Here is a 16,591-nt window from a genome sequence, read left to right as displayed (position 1 = left end):
ATTTTTAAATCCAGCTCCGTGGATCCTCCATCATAACCCGATTTTCAAAGCGCCGTATCTCCAAAGGTTCGAGAGCTGTCCATGGTGCGCCGCCGCGCACCCGACGATCGTAAATCATGTGTGATTTTGTATCTGTATAAACTTGACTTTGTATCTGTATAAATTACAGTTTTGGAAACAAACATAACTTGTTTAACATAACCTTTTTGGTCTTGTTTTGACAGTAAACACCACAACTATGTGACGAGAGACATGAGAGAGACAGAGAGAGAGGGGGGGGGGGGAGAGAAGGAGGGAGGGAGAGAGAATGTGACACCTCGAGTCACATTCACAGTCACAGTGCATTTTCACCACTCCTCAGGTCTGGCTCGTGCGGAGGTTGCCGTGCTGTGCACAGACAGTCATGCATGCAGGTGCTTGTCACTGAGAGCGTTGCGCTGTTTTTACTTGATAACTCCCATTGATGAGAAGGCACTTTCACACACAGTTTGTCAGTTGATCCGAAAAAGGTCACAATCTTCTTTGCACAAAGCGCAAAACATGGTGTTTTCTTTACACGCCCTGTAACTGGTTTTGCACTCCCTCATACAACAGCGTTGTGTACCGAATGCGAGCTGATCTACTAATGCTCAACGCGTCATGGATGCAGTGCTTGTGGACTTGTAAATCGACATTAACACAAAACGCCCACTTGGTAGGGTAGAACAAACTTACACATGATCAGGCTCTTGTGGTTAGAAACGCTAGAAATGATTTTTCCCATGGCTGGATTTTTCCCATGATTTATACCCTGGCCTGTATGTTAGTGTGTTTGTGTTTACTGTTGAGTGAGAAAACAATGTTCCACATTAAGCTAATCATCCGGTGGACCCCCGTCCCCCAACATAATTTGGGGGACCCCCAGTTTGGGAACCACGGCTATAAGCAATACATCGACTACATTGTGTGTGTTTTCTTCTCTTGGCTCCCTGCAGGACTTCTTGGGCCAGGCACAATGTACTCTCGGGGAGGTGGTGGGCTCGCTAGGCAGCCGATTGGACAAGCCTCTGGGGTGAGTCCATCTGATTTACCACCTTGTTGTCGGGCAGAAACCTCTTATCTCCATATTTTAACTTTCTGTGATTTTGTAAATTTACAACCTACTTGATCACGCTTTTTGAGCGTGTATATCTGCTGCTTTTGCTATGTACAGTCGATATTGTCCTTTTCTTTTTGCTGAGGTTTGCGTGATCTGCGCAAAAGGACAGTTAACCCATTTTGGGCGGGAACCCCTTTTGGTGTTTTAAACATTATGTTATAATTTAGCTATTGAAAAATAGCAGATCTACAAGCTCATAGCGCGCCACTCGCTATGATTGAAAAATCGTGAAAATATTTATTTCAGAAAACTGGAGGATTTAGACAGATTTTTTAAACTTTTGAGGTCATGCCTAAATGGGTCAAATAATAAGGGACAATATCGGTGGCACCCAACTGTAGATCTGTTATTTTGGTGCATGGCCCCGTAGCTGTAAGGCCTGACATTGATAATTTGACGGATGCATAATTATTAGCAGAGTCTTGAATGCCTTTCATATCTACACGCATGCATGCATGCATGCATGCATGCATGCATGCATGCATGCACACACACACACACACACACACACACACACACACACACACACACACACACACACACACACACACACACACACACCTTAGTTAACTACTGTATACATGTGTAAAGACCGGATGTCGGCCCGTACCACACTACACCACTCTTCCAGTGGTGCTCCTTTGTTTTCATACCTAATAACAACTCTACAAGTTGTAATGTAAGTTGCTGACAGATTCAGCTGCGGAGCTCTGAATCTTTCTTGAGAGAGTAACCATAGCATGAGAGTTATGCTGTATCTCCTTCCCTGTCTATCTCTCTTCTATTCTTTCTTCCTATCCCCCCCCCCCCCCCCCCCCCAGCTTATATCTATCTAGTGGGCAAAACTATACCTATATTAAATTCTTTATAGGATCAATATAAGAAAATATATGATAAACCTTCCACAGTAGTAGCTTTTTCATATTTTCTATTTGTTGCATATTTTCCTATATAATGCCTCATTTGCATATTATTATTTTTGTATTTATTATTATTATTTATTTTTTATTTGTAATACAATAAATTATCGTCTTTGTGTAAGTAATCAACTGGGGAAGTTTCATGGTGATAACAATCTAATATAGGTATGGTTTTGCCCACTCAATTCATAATTAATGTTCCAATTTTGGAGCTGTGGCTCATGGACTAAGAACCAAAAAGAACTGAAGCGGTTCCCATTGGGAACCAACCTGTGGAAAAGACAGATACAGAAATATATAGGCATTAAAGGGACAGATGGGTGGAACGGGTACTCTGACACGGGTACTTTATAGCCGGGCGGGGCATGGATCTCCAACTTCCATCGTTACTGATTTGGTGCTCTACAGCCGGGCACCGCTCTTGTTTACTCAAGTACTTTACTTGAATGTCAGTTTTTTCATACTTTGATACGTCACTCCACTACATCTCAGGGGCAAATGTTGCACTTTTTACTCTACTCCAAGGTTCAAGGTTAGCTTTATTGTCCCTTGCGGGAAATTGGTTTGCAGCCAGATAATAGTAAAGACTAAGAACAGGGCACTAGAGACAGAATAGAGGCAAGAATAAAGTGCTATCTTCAGCAGCTGAATAGCAGCCGGGACAAAGGATAGTTTGAACCGATTAGTCTTTGTAGTGGGCACCCTCAGCCGACGACCTGAGGGCAACAGTTCAAACTCAGACCGAAGTGGGTGATCCGAGATCTCCAGGAGGGAGGAGGCTCTCTTAAGCATCTGCCTCTTCTATGAGTTGGGCTTGGGTTCTCCCAGAAATCTTACTGGCCACTTTGACGAAGCTGCTGAGCCTGTTCTTGTTTGCCAGGGTCAGATTGCCGTACCAGGCAACCATACAAAACGTGAGAACAGATTCAACTAGAAAGAAGTGTGGTTGCCTCACTCGCTGATATAGGCCCCTCCCGGTAATTTTGCCAGCCAATTACAATGTGAAGTCACCCTCGTGATCATGCGTAAGTCATTCGGAGGGGATTTCCCCCCCAAAATCATGTTTTTGCAACAAACGGGTAATTGTTTTTGCAATTGTAGCGCCCCCTATGGATGAAAATGGAATTGCTTTTGGCTCTGCGTTGATTAAGCCACCCTCGACATGTGATTCAGATTTGGGATGGATTGGACATTCCGTGCGTGAATTGTGGCATTTTTTGTAAAATAGGCCCCTCCCACTAAGTTCGTAAGACGATTACGGCCGGACGATACTGAAGATCAAAATTCTGACTGTGCTGTTGTAATCGGATAGGTCCGGAGATCATGTGTACCGATTTTTGTGAGATTTGGACAAAATGTGTAGGTGGAGGATCCAAAAGTGTGTTTTGAACAAAATTCAAAATGGCGGAAAATCTATCTAGACGCAAATGGGCGTGGCCTATATGGGGAGATGCGACAGGTTTTTACGACCTACGGGTCAAGAGTTATAAGGCAAAACATAAAGTGGGCTGTTATAGCGCCACCATGAGGCCGACCGATATAATTATATGTTAATTAATTTTCATAATTGTTATGCACCTCCCCTCCAAATGTTGTAACTACAGCCCTTACGGTCTCAGAGCAACAAATAGTTGAATGTGAGTTTTTGCATTTTCCCATTCATGTCAATGGGGAAATTTAATCCACTAATGAATTAATATCAATTAAACTATACAACAGATGTCTTAGCAAAATGCAAGCACACCATTCCCGATGAAACCGGTCAATTTGACATATGGCACGAGTATGTGCGGCAAAAACTGTGGGAGGAGTAGCACGGCAAAATAAAGTTTATACAGAAAGAAGATAATAAAAAAATGAAAAGAAAAGGTGAGGGGGACAATAGTATGGTTGCCCATAGGCAACCACACTAATACAACTCAAAGTCATCATTACAGACGAGACATTAAAAGAACGCATTTTCCTCAGAAAAAAAAGACGCTGCTGGACCTTTTTTGATGTAGAGGCAACATGAGAGTCAAAGGAGAGATTGTTGTCAAGAACGACACCCAAGTATTTATAGCTCTCTACACCTTCAATTTCTGTGCCCTTAATGAGTGTAGGAGCAGGACTGGGAGTATATATTATTAAATGTGTTTGAAAATAGCCGATCGCCAAGGTCACAATGCATGACATCAATTCACTGTGAGCTTGTGGGTGAAATTATGTTTTTGTACAGCATAATTCCCATCATTTATAGTTTTCTGGAAAGTGAAGAATAGTAGAGATAGAGGGAAGACAGGCATATAAAATGGTCAAATAAGCAAATATATCGATATAAGCCCAGTGGACAGAGATTAGACCTAATTTCCAAAATGGTTGCTTTTCGGGATTTAAATTCAAAAACAACAAATTGTGATGCGACATGTTTTGAGCTTGTAGATCTGCACTTTTTGACACGTTTTGTGTGACACAGTAGTACGATCAAGTAGGGCATTAGCAAAAAACATAACATAAAAAGTTAAAATATGAAGAGAAGAGGTTAATGCCCGAACAACAATGTGCCAAAAAAGCAGTGTAACAGGTATCTGTATACATGAGGTTAAAAATAGAAGCAGAGTACAGCAATATTATAACGAGCAACAGGTCTAGAACATACTGTAGGCTTTTGAGCAAATAGACTCGCGTTCAGCTGAGACTTAAACCTTTTAAACCCATTTAGACCTGAGGCCGATTGGCCTACAAATGTCTTCTAATCCTCAAACAGTTGTTTGAAAAACGTATGTTGCTATATCAGTGGTAAGGCACACACACAGACACACAGACACAGACACACACACACACACACACACACACACACACACCAGCAGCGACTTCACTTATTTAGCTGATAACTATTTTGTCTTTTTTTATAGCGCAATTTGAACTATTGTCTGTTTTTTTATTGTATTTATTTTGAGTGGACCCAAGGAAGACTATCACAAGGACTTTGTGGAAGCTAATTTTAAATGGGCATAATAAAGAATGAAGACTAGAGTAGACCACATAAAGGAAAGTAATATGCATATAAGGAAGGTAATCTGTATAAGGAAAGTACAGTTGGGTGCCACCGATATTGTCCCTTATCATTTGACCCATTTAGGCCTGACCTCAAAATTTAAAAAAAATCCTTCTAAATCCTCCAGTTTTCTGAAATAAATATTTTCACGATTTTTCAAAAATAGCAGACCTACAAGCTCGTAGCGCGCCACTCGGTGGCACGCTATGAGCTTGTAGATCTGCTATTTTTCAATAGCTAAATTATAACATAATGTTTAAAACACCAAAAGGGGTTCCCACCCAAAATGCGTTAACTGTCCTTTTGCGCAGATCACGCAAACCTCAGCAAAAAGAAAAGGACAATATCGATGGCCTCCAACTGTAAGCCATCTGAAGCAAAGTAATCCCGTTCCTTTCAGGAAATATTTTCCTGCCTTCTGCCTAGTATTTTGCTTGTCTTTTTTTTATCAGCTAAGCTTTCAAAAGCTAAGCTTTTCAATTATTTCAAAAGCCAGTGAAATTGAAAGTGAAACTTAACTGGGGGATTTATATAGAATACAATGATGGCTTTAAACAACCCTAATCTGTTGCAGGGGCAACTTTAATTAACTTCAACGCCAGGGAGATAGGCGGCTTTCTATCCAGTGAATTTAATAAAACCTTGCACAGCAATTCACCTGTGGGCCCATGATTGCTTTGAAGAAAATCTGACATAACAGTGACTTTCCAATGTATTCCGGGTTAGCTATATTCTTATTTTATACTCTGTCATACATGATGCAATGTGATGTGTTATGACTATGAGCTTGTAGATCGGCCATCGCAAAAAAAAAAAAAGCGAGCTTGTAGATCTGCTATTTTTGCAATTTATGACAATATTTGATGTTGACGGGAAGGATGTGGGGGTAAAAATGAAACCTCTGACATGCTTATGTCATTGCATTTATATGACTCATGTTACAACTGGACACCACAGTGACAGTGTTAAACCTAGTTATACACTTTGATTGGCTTTTTGTTGCTGAGAGTGTGTGTGTGTGTGTGTGTGTGTGTGTGTGTGTGTGTGTGTGCGCGTGTGTGTGTGTGTGTGCGTGTGTGTGTGCACGTGTGTGCGAGCAATCTCGTCAGACTCACACCTGTGACAGAGAAGACCTAATGAGTGTTAATTACAGACAATTACACTTTCAATCAACCCTGGTGTGTGTGTGTGTGTGTGTGTGTGTGTGTGTGTGTGTGTGTGTGTGTGTGTGTGTGTGTGTGTGTGTGTGTGTGTGTGTGTGTGTGTGTGTGTGTGTGTGTGTGTGTGTGTGTGTGTGTGTGTGTGTGTGTGTGTGTGTGTGTGTGTGTGTGTGTGTGTGTGTGTGTCGTCTGTCAGTGAGTCTTAATCTTTGTGATTTCAAAGACCACCAGTTTAAGTATTCAGACCTCCCTTTGATATCTTTTTTTACGGGGAGTCGGGGACCATTTCAATTCAATTGAGTGTTACAGGTCCATTCTAATTGGACACTCTTACTGGTCCGTAAAACAACATTATGCTGTATTACACGGCTTGGTTGAATGCTGGATTCTGATTGGTAAATCACTGAATTCAGCGGTTTGTTATTTCTGGATAATGACTGATGAGCTCAATAACAGCCGTATCCAACCTGACAGCCATGTAAACAAACACACTGTAATTTACAGCAAAACATTTGAACACAAGTACGCTTCCTCTCTATGCTGCCCTTGGTTTAGCCAGTGGGTGCTCCTCTATAAATACAACTTAACTCATAAACTACCAAAGTGGGAAAAGCGTCACTATGACGCATGTCCGCTTTTGACTTCCATCTTGGATTCTAAAGCATAGCATCAATGCTAGCGAGCTCCTTGCTCTAGAAAATGCCAATGTTCCCATTGCGCCCACCACATAATCAGAAAAGACCTCCGAACATCGCCGATCAGTTCAAAATCACGGACAGCGCATTAGTTTCCGATAAAAAAGTGGGGGTATCGTCTATCTACAGTATAACGTTACATTTTGCGACGCGGTTCATATATTGCATGTTCATAATGATAATGATTGTCAAGCCTCTATGCACGCTCTCCTGTGAGGCAAGGAAAGGTACATTTATTTGTACAGCACATTTCAACAACAAGGTAATTCAATGTGCTTTACACAAAACAATAAGCAAAGGAAACACTTCTCATATCATATCATACATATCTCTACTGTCGGGCAGAAACAAACTATTAACTTTTCAGGAAAAACACAATACTGCCTCATCAAAGTTGGTATGGTGTCTTCATACATTATCAGATACTTGAATGTGTCCTTATATTATCATCACTTTACCCAAATACTGCTGACCATTAATGTGGAGATGGTTATTGTGTCCATCATCCCACTACCAGAATCAGAGAGGCAACGTTGTTGTGTGTGTCAGCTCATCACAGCACTCCACCTGCCTCCACATTTGCCACACACTCTTCATCACTGTCTATGATCTAGGCTTATTGTCCTCCATGTCTTCACATATTAATTACAGTTAATATAAAACGCATTATTCAGGCACATTTCAGCCACCTCTTTTTCCCATTAGGCCCAATCTACGCAACATCATCAAAGAGTGATGCGCACCTATGGTAACATAATTCTACAGACCACACGTTTCTGTGTTACACGTTTTTTATTTTCTTTTTTCCTCCCTGTGGCGCTAGAGCTCCGTCTAGTTTAAAACAACCGAGATTGACCAAAGTGCTGTACTGACCCGGAGCAAAACAATCAACAATGCATAATATAAAACCTTAAATAAAAATCAGAACAAACAACAAACATTGGATGGGCTCAGATGAGATTAAAAGCCAAAGAAAATAAACGAGTCTTAACCCTTGAACTACCGTTGACGGGAATTGACGGATTGGATTAATAAATCCAAACCTTCCGTTGACGGAATTGACGGGCTGGTTTAATTCCCTATAATCGGGAGCTTAATATAACAAAATGTAGCATCTTTTGGCTAATTTGGCTAACGGCCGATATAATCTTCCTAAAACCGGCCGAAATCCGCACGCACACGGTCGATCACGCACGCGCATGCATCGCTGCGTAAAATGCGATGTTTTGGGCTTGATTAGAGCTTAATTTGACTTAGTTATGAAAAATACGACGATAGCTTAGCATTCCGGACATCTGCAAACCGGAAGTCGTCATCGCTCACTCGCTCTATTTGGTCAGAATCGGCATAATGGTGACGTTACCGCCACCATCAGGACTGATTGTCCCAATACTATAGTCTTGCCCCGTCAAAATGAGATATAGTGTGTATATCGCGGATTTTTCTTTTGGCATTAAAATTATGAATTCAAAATATGAATATATATGTCACAGAAAAGCTGCTATTGGGGTGGCAGTCCAAGGGTTTTAAGCAGACACTTAAAAACATTTATAGACTGGGAAGACCTAATATGGAAGCCTAAGGGCAGGTTAGCCAAAAAGGCGCTAGCTGATTAGAATGAGGATTTGGAGTTAGGTGGTTTGAACGAAAGTTTGAGGATCCGATGGAGTTAGGGGGTGGTTTAGTCAGAAGCACTTTTTCCTATTCTTTTGGTTCAATCACGCACGTACGCGCACGCACGCACGCGCACACACACATACACACACTGAAAAATGGAGATAGTTGGTTTCTGTCAAACAGACTATATGGAAAACAAAACCATCTACATTATGCCATTAATGGGCGGAATCTCTGGTCTCCATGGTCCAAGTAACTTTCTACACAAGGGTAATAATGAATGTACATGTGCGCACAACACGTGTGTGGGTGGGTGGGTAGAGGTGGTGCTGACTTAATTAACTGTGTCTCTCTCCACTGTCTCCAGACACTGATTGCAAATCCATGCATATTGATTATGGGATTCACAGCATAGCTTCAAAGAGACAGACGAGATGAGATGATGTGTGTGAGGGAGAGAGAGACGATGAGATGATGTGTCTGAGGGAGAGAGAGACGATGAGATGGAATGAGACGGAGGAAGGTGGAATTAGTGAGCGATATTTCTCAATCAAAGTCTTCTGAAGAGTGGCTGATTTGTCCCATTTAGAAAGACTAGCCCGTTTCTAAAAACGCCTTCTAAATCCAGAACTAAGTTTTCTGAAAAAATTCAAATATGAATTCAATTCATTACAAACATGTTATGCTGCTAATATACTGTACATAGCAACAAGAACCCTAAAAGGGGTTCCTGTCGTGAATGGCATACTATAGGTTGTATTTTGTGTCGTGCTCTGAAAATGGCAGATCTACAGGTACCTGTCCACCGCGACAATGCGTCGCAATGTTTTTTATACATATTGAACTTGTTAAATGGACATTATTTTGATGCCAGTACTTTTGTGCTTTTACTCAAGTACGTTTTGAATACTGGAATTTTACTTGTAACAATTTGTTTGAAGTATTTCTACATTGCAGTATTGATACTTTCGCTTAAGTAAAGAATGTGAGTACTTCTTCCATCACTGCCTGGAGAGTTGTCATAGCGACAACATCTTGGAATCTTTGCTCTTGACTGGGTTTGTGTGTGTGTGTGTGTGTGTGTGTGTGTGTGTGTGTGTGTGTGTGTGTGTGTGTGTGTGTGTGTGTGTGTGTGTGTGTGTGTGTGTGTGTGTGTGTGTGTGTGTGTGTGTGTGTGTGTGTGTGTGTGTGTGTGTGTGTGTGTGTGTGTGTGTGTGTGTGTGTGTGTGGCTACTCAACAGTGACACAGGTATTTCTGTACTCATAATCTGTACTGTACTGTATTACTCTGTACTGTACTACTCGTACTGTGCTGTACTACTCATACTGTACTGTACTATTTATAATGTACTACTCGTACTGTACTGTACTACTCATAATGTACTACTCATACTGTACTACTCGTTCTGTACTGTACTGTACTACTCGTACTGTATTGTACGGGGTGCGCATGCTTATCCGACACACCAACGGTGTGTGAACTGAGCGGTGCAACTATACTTTCATAGTGATAGTTACTGTATTGTTCTGTACTCTGTACTGTACAGTGCAGTTTTATTGTTAGTAGGCTCCTGTAGGCTGCTCAACAGTGCCACTTTAGGTCACCCAGTGGTATTACTGTTCATACCCCAAACAGACGTAGACACATAGGGACACACAAAGCCAGTCATTGGAGCAGTGTGCACCGCTCAAAAATATATATCTCTGCTGTCAGGGAGAAACCAGCTAATTCAGGAAGCTCTACAAGTTGTGAGCTTGTAAATCTGCTATTTGCGGCAAAATTGGTCCCACCAGAATTTCGATGCTGCCGTTCAAGTGGTTAAAAAAATTAATAAAATAACTTCCTATCACACAAAGATATGGTGGCTCTCCTGTACTAACTCTGAGGACTGAGGAGGGCTACTGGGCCTTTCTGTTGAAGACCCCTAGCTATAAATAAACCTCAACACAAAGCAGAGCTCTGGGATATATTTCCTTATGATACGCCTGTCACCTGAAAAGCCACTTTACTGCCAAGCCTCATTGGGGCTTGAATTATCTTCATGCAGAGGTCCTCGACCCCAATTCTATGGCGTCTAAATGACTGCCTGAGTGGCTTTCTCGTCGACGAGGACTGCATCCGCAGTCACATTCTTCTGTACTGCCTATAGCGACACATTCTGGGTATGTGCGTTTATGTATGTACCAGTCCAGATAGTATTCTGCTAGGTTTGGTGCCGTTCCTATCCTGGGGCATTATTGTCCAAAAATAGCAGATCTCACAACGTGCAGGCATATTTACTTCCGATCCATACAAATTGGTCAGTGACCCAAACATGGATCCCGACCCACTGTTTGGGAAACACCGGCCTAAAGTACATACAGTAGAAAGGGCTTTGTGTGGTTCTGGAGAGAGGTCACCACCTCTGACCCCAACTGAAGTGACGAGAAATGGCACAGGACGTGGGTGCAGCTTTCTTTCACTATCGTCCCTGTCGGGTGGAAACCTCACACGTCCAAAACTGTTACTTTTCAGGATTCCAATTCAAAAGCATCAAATGTAGCAGATATGCAAGCTCAAAACGCGTCGCTTGTGGTTGTGGATCTGCTACTTTTGCTTGCTAGCTTCTGTGTGACACTGTAGTATCATCAAGTAAAGGAGTATAGTTCACCCAAGACATTCCTGAGCCAATAATGTGATGACCGACCGGGCGGTCCTATTGGGGAAGACATACTGTAAGAGTTTTCTGCCCGACAGCAACGACACCGACAGCCTATTTACCGTTGACCTGGTCCATGCCGACAGACACCCAAATTGCCAGTTCTACGCCCCAACTTCACCTTTCCTGTCGAGACCACTGCGCCTTCGGTAACGGTTACTTCACATGTGCAATGACACTCACACGCCTCATGACTCATGGCCAGTGTGTCTGTCCAGAAATAGAGGGGGGAGAGTTTAGATGTGTGTGTGTGTGTGTGTGTGTGTGTGTGTGCGTGTGCGTGTGTGTGCGCGCGTGCATGCATTTCTATACTTGTGAGGACCAAATTGAGGACCATTTTCCTGGTCCTCGCAAGAAAATTGGTTTACAATTAGAAATATATTTAGATTAGGATTAGACATTTTTCGGATAGGTTTCGGGATTGGAATTTATTAAACATGATTTATACTCTGTTGCGTGCAAGTGTCATACACCGAAAAAATAGCTGATCTATAAATTCGTAGATTACTATTTATATGCATCTGATGTATTACCTCATGTTTACCTTGCTTACTGTAAATCGCTTTGGATTAAGAGTGTCTGCTAAATGCCTGAATTGTAAACTGATTATTATATGTCTGTCAAGACACACATACACTGTACAATCCTATGAGATGAGACGGATCACACAGACTATGATCTATGTGTTTTGTTTGCACACCTAACTACAGTAAAATTCTGAGCATTCATTTTTACTCTCTGAGAACGCACTGTACAAAATGCAACCACGTGGACCAACATCTAACAAGACTGACGTGAAATGTAATTTACAGCTTGGCTACGAGTATTCTTCTGACTACATGTACGTCAACCATGAATTAATAAATTCACTGTCTTATACTGTTTATGTGTGTGTGTGTGTGCGTGTGTGTGTGTGTGTGTGTGTGTGTGCGTGTGCGTGCGTGCGTGCGTGCGCGCCCTCCCTCAACAGGGGGGTTCCAGGGAAGAAATGTGGGACCGTCATTGTGAAAGCTGAGGAACTGAGTAACTGCAGAGTGAGTTATAATTATAAACAAATTCATTTACATATTTCCAGTAAATGTTCTATTCAATTCAAGTCAAAGGTATCAAAGTCAAAGGCATGAGGAAAAATGCGTTACCAAAGCAACAGTGGAACAAAACAATCAAAAGAAAACAATGCATAAATTAAATATTGAATATAAATAGGAATAAAATAAAAGAGCTGTGTTACATTGCAAGGACAAGGAAGACAATCTTAAACTATAAAAATTGTGCATTTTCTGTAAGAAATAGTTATACATCCATAATTTAATAGAGGTTAGCTTGGTATAAACTAAAGATGACATTTAAATGTTTCACATTCACTTGGCAATTTATACAAATGTAATTCAAAGTAATTGCTCTGTTCAGATGTACAGTACAGTATTTCCATGTACCGAGGTCATTTGTAAACTGTATAAAGAGTACACACAATGATTTATAGTCCTTAAGGTGGTTGTATTGTATTAGACGTTCTCTATCTCCCAAAGCCCCATAGTCCACACTCCACAGCCCCATAGTCCACACTCCACAGCCCCATAGTCCACACTCCACAGCCCCATAGTCCACAACACTCCACAGCATCCCTATGCGGCACGTAAGTACCATTATAGTCGAATGAAGTGTACTCGGGTCTCTCTCTCTCTCTCTCTCTCTCTCTCTCTCTCTCTCTCTCTCTCTCTCTCTCTCTCTCTCTCTCTCTCTCTCCCTCTGTCTGCGATATTCCTGTCTGCCTTCTCTTCCGGGGACTATGTGAGGTGTATAGCCTACTCTGCGTCCTTATACTGTTCTTATCTGTTCCTCCATCTATCCACCAGTGAAGACAGTTAGTAATGATTGAGTAATTGGCGGCGAGACGGACTAACTGAAGCCTGGTTAAATGGGTGCATATACTGTAGATTAATTCATAGACAGATGAATAGATCCCGATTATATTTAGTTGACCTCCGGGCTCTACTTGGTCTGCTCCTGTGTTTTCACCTCCTCTGCTTGTACACCAAATATCAGCCAATCTACAAGCTCACAATGTGTCACAAGCTTGCAGATCTGCTATTCTTGCCAAATATTGGCCACAGAATAGGGAACAGAATAGGGTTCATGTGGTTACTAGATAGATGATATTTGAATCAAGTGAAATCACTGAAGAGCTTGAAGCCGATTGTACAAATGCTTCTAAATCAATAAAATCGGCTATTTTTGAGTTTTCAGAAAAGACTTCTGACGTGTGAGGTATTATTTTTTCCTCTTTCCCTTTTCAACTAATTATTTCCATTTATGTTCATTTTATTCCACGCCTACAGTACTTGCACAATGTGAATTGCTGTGACCTTCATCAGAGCAGTGCAGTTGCTTTGCTCTGACAGAAGACACTGTGTGGGAGTTTAAAACACTCAGAAGGTCACTGACATTATTTCATCCATGCTGGAGAGTCGACCAGGTGTGCAGACAAACTATGACATTAACCCATCAAGAACGTTGGCAAAAGTTCTCCTCAGAATAGGGATGTAAAAAGAAATGTATCCTATCACCCAAAGATTTGGTCGCCCCCCTGTAGTAACTCTGAGGACCCCCTAGGTGTCCCGGACCCCCTATTAAATGATTTTTCCCTGTATTGAGGGTTAAATGGTGACCAATATGTTAGCGAAGAGCGCCATCTAACATAAAAACAAAAAACACACGTCAAAACACGTGATTGGTGGTAGTTTATAGTTTACGGAAAGTGTTGGCCAACAGAAATAACATATTTTAAAAAATATATACCAAGTCACCTGACTTGGTATAGCCTTTATTCGTTTTCTAATTCCCACATAATGGATTTGAACCTGTGGCCTCTCTCTCTCCGTATAGGAAGCTGTGATGATGCAGTTCTGTGGGAACAAACTGGACAAGATGGATTTCTTTGGGAAGTCGGACCCCTTCCTGGTCTTCTACCGCAGCAACGAAGATGGAACGTGAGTGCTATAGTTTTCACCCCTCCCTCTATTTCCTCTTGGTTTTTTTGTCATACATTCATTTTCAGCTCAGTTCCTCCTCTTACCCCTGGAGGAAATTGTTTTGTATCGAATTGCTTTTGATCAATGTGTGTGTGTGTGTGTGTGTGTGTGTGTGTGTGTGTGTGTGTGTGTGCGTGTGTGTGCGTGTGCGTGCGCAGGTTTACCATCTGTCATAAAACAGAAGTGGTGAAGAACACGTTGAATCCTGTGTGGCAAGCCTTCAAGATCCCAGCCAGGGCTCTGTGCAATGGAGACTATGACAGGTCAGTTTGGTGGTTTGGAAATTGATTGATTGGACTATTTGATTAGTGAGAAATGTAAACGGCTCGTGTGGTATTTGTTCAGTAACAGGAGTCTCCAATCCATGTCTCACCAGCTCACAAAAAAATACATGTTCGGTTCTGTATATCAATTTAATCCAATTTAATCCAATCAGGATAGAAACTCAATGGGAGCTTTTAAAACGGTGTGCAGATCTCCTCTTTCCTTTCTTAGTTAGTTTTTTGACCTGCACCCGTTGAAATGTGTGGATGTGCGTGCACCTCTTGACCATTCCAGTACATAGCCTACTCTTTTGCACTCACTGTGACCTGAAAAAAGATTTGGTCGAATCAAAATATCGACACCGGAGTTAATCAGTTGTTCAGTTGCATTAGACCCATTAAAACCGGTTAAAGCATCTATGTCATTTTAGACTTTTGCGTTGGCTATCTAAGATATACAAGCTCCCAGTGTGTCACTTGGTGCAGCACCGCAAGCTTGAATATCTGCTATTTTTTGGGATTTAAAAAAAAAATTGATTGGAGACTGGAGACCTTTGACGAATGACTGAGCTTCAGTTCTTGAGCGATTCTTACGTCCCTCTACCATATTGCAGAATTCCATGGAAAACTACTGATACTACTGATTTAGAAGGCGTTTGTAGAATGTCTTAATGGGTTAAGCAAATCAGAATCAGTTGTATTTGTCATATCACTGGTTTTCAGCAGTGGGTGACTGTTTTTTTTTTCCTTTTTCTCGTGCATGCACGCTCCATCGTTTTGTAGAAACAAACGGGACAGAGAGAGTGGAGTGGGTGAGGGCAACGGGAAAGAGATGGAAAACCGGTTAAATAGAACAACTACAGATAAAGTATATGATACAGTACAGTATGTCATCACTGTCAGGCAGAAGCCTCTTATCTTACAGTTGGGTGCCACCGATATTGTCCCTTATCATTTGACCCATTTAGGCCTGACCTCAAAATTAAAAAAAAATCCTTCTAAATCCTCCAGTTTTCTGAAATAAATATTTTCACGATTTTTCAAAAATAGCAGACCTACAAGCTCGTAGCGCGCCACTCGGTGGCGCGCTATGAGCTTGTAGATCTGCTATTTTTCAATAGCTAAATTATAACATAATGTTTAAAACACCAAAAGGGGTTTTGCGCAGATCACACAAACTTCAGCAAAAAGAAAAGGACAATATCGATGGCCTCCAACTGTATAGTGAAAGACAAGAGGTCTACAAGCTCGCAGCGTGTCACATTAATTGTGACGTTGAGAGCTCGACATGGAGATTGGAATGCACTTCTGCTTATAATAGTGTGTCACTATTCATTGAGTGGAGCAGGTTTTCACATAGCTTCCATACCAGGGGTCTTCAATGATTATTATTGTTTGTTTTTTTTGGCTAAGAGAGAGATGAAGCAGGGACCCCCCACTAAATATTGTATGACATTGAGTTGCAGATTAAACCTTTTCATGGATTCCATACATAGCTTCACTTGTTTTACAGCACTATCAATATCATTTATGTTGTGTAACATAACGTATGTTTTTAATATGTTGGATTCATGTGAATGTGTATTTAGATTTTCAGACATTTAACCAACTTAATCCCTTAATACTTTGTTGAGCTTTCACTCTGTGTTTGGTCTGCTCTTTTTCCCCTCTACACCAAACCTTTTTTGCAGAAAATAGCCGAGCTTGTAGATCTGCTAATTTTGTCTAAAGTTCTGCTCAAAATAGAGATGCTAGGGTTCAAGTGGTTAATGTAACCCCCCCCCCCCCCCCCCCCTGTTCCATACAGGTAGCCATACATAGCTGCCATAATACTTTGCGCCATAGTCAGGCCACCAGTTGTCAGTGTCTATACAGTAAGCTGTTTCTGACAGCCTGACAGCTGTGATGGATTGGACAACATGCCATAACCCAGTGAGAGGAGAGGAGCTCTCATGTGTATTGCTCTCATATGTACAGGTATAGACATTTTGATTACCCTGGAATTGGATAGATGTCCAAAAGAGATGCAC

At 41.5% G+C, this 16,591-nt stretch overlaps 1 protein-coding gene across 1 annotated transcript in view; it reads left to right on the top strand.

Moving 5' to 3' along the window:
* The window catches only part of LOC306916795 (copine-8), a 109,511-nt gene that overhangs the window by 68,475 nt on the left and 24,445 nt on the right, over window positions 1-16,591 (top strand). Inside the window, exons 6-9 of the mRNA XM_079494822.1 lie at window positions 975-1,051; window positions 12,237-12,300; window positions 14,153-14,256; window positions 14,457-14,561. Of these exons, the coding sequence (XP_079350948.1) occupies window positions 975-1,051; window positions 12,237-12,300; window positions 14,153-14,256; window positions 14,457-14,561 (350 nt within the window). The remainder of the gene's footprint in view (window positions 1-974; window positions 1,052-12,236; window positions 12,301-14,152; window positions 14,257-14,456; window positions 14,562-16,591) is intronic.

Source organism: Electrona antarctica, assembly GCF_951216825.1.
Source record: "Electrona antarctica genome assembly, chromosome: 23".
NCBI lineage: Eukaryota > Metazoa > Chordata > Actinopteri > Myctophiformes > Myctophidae > Electrona > Electrona antarctica.
This window is presented reverse-complemented; position numbering and strand designations above follow the sequence as displayed.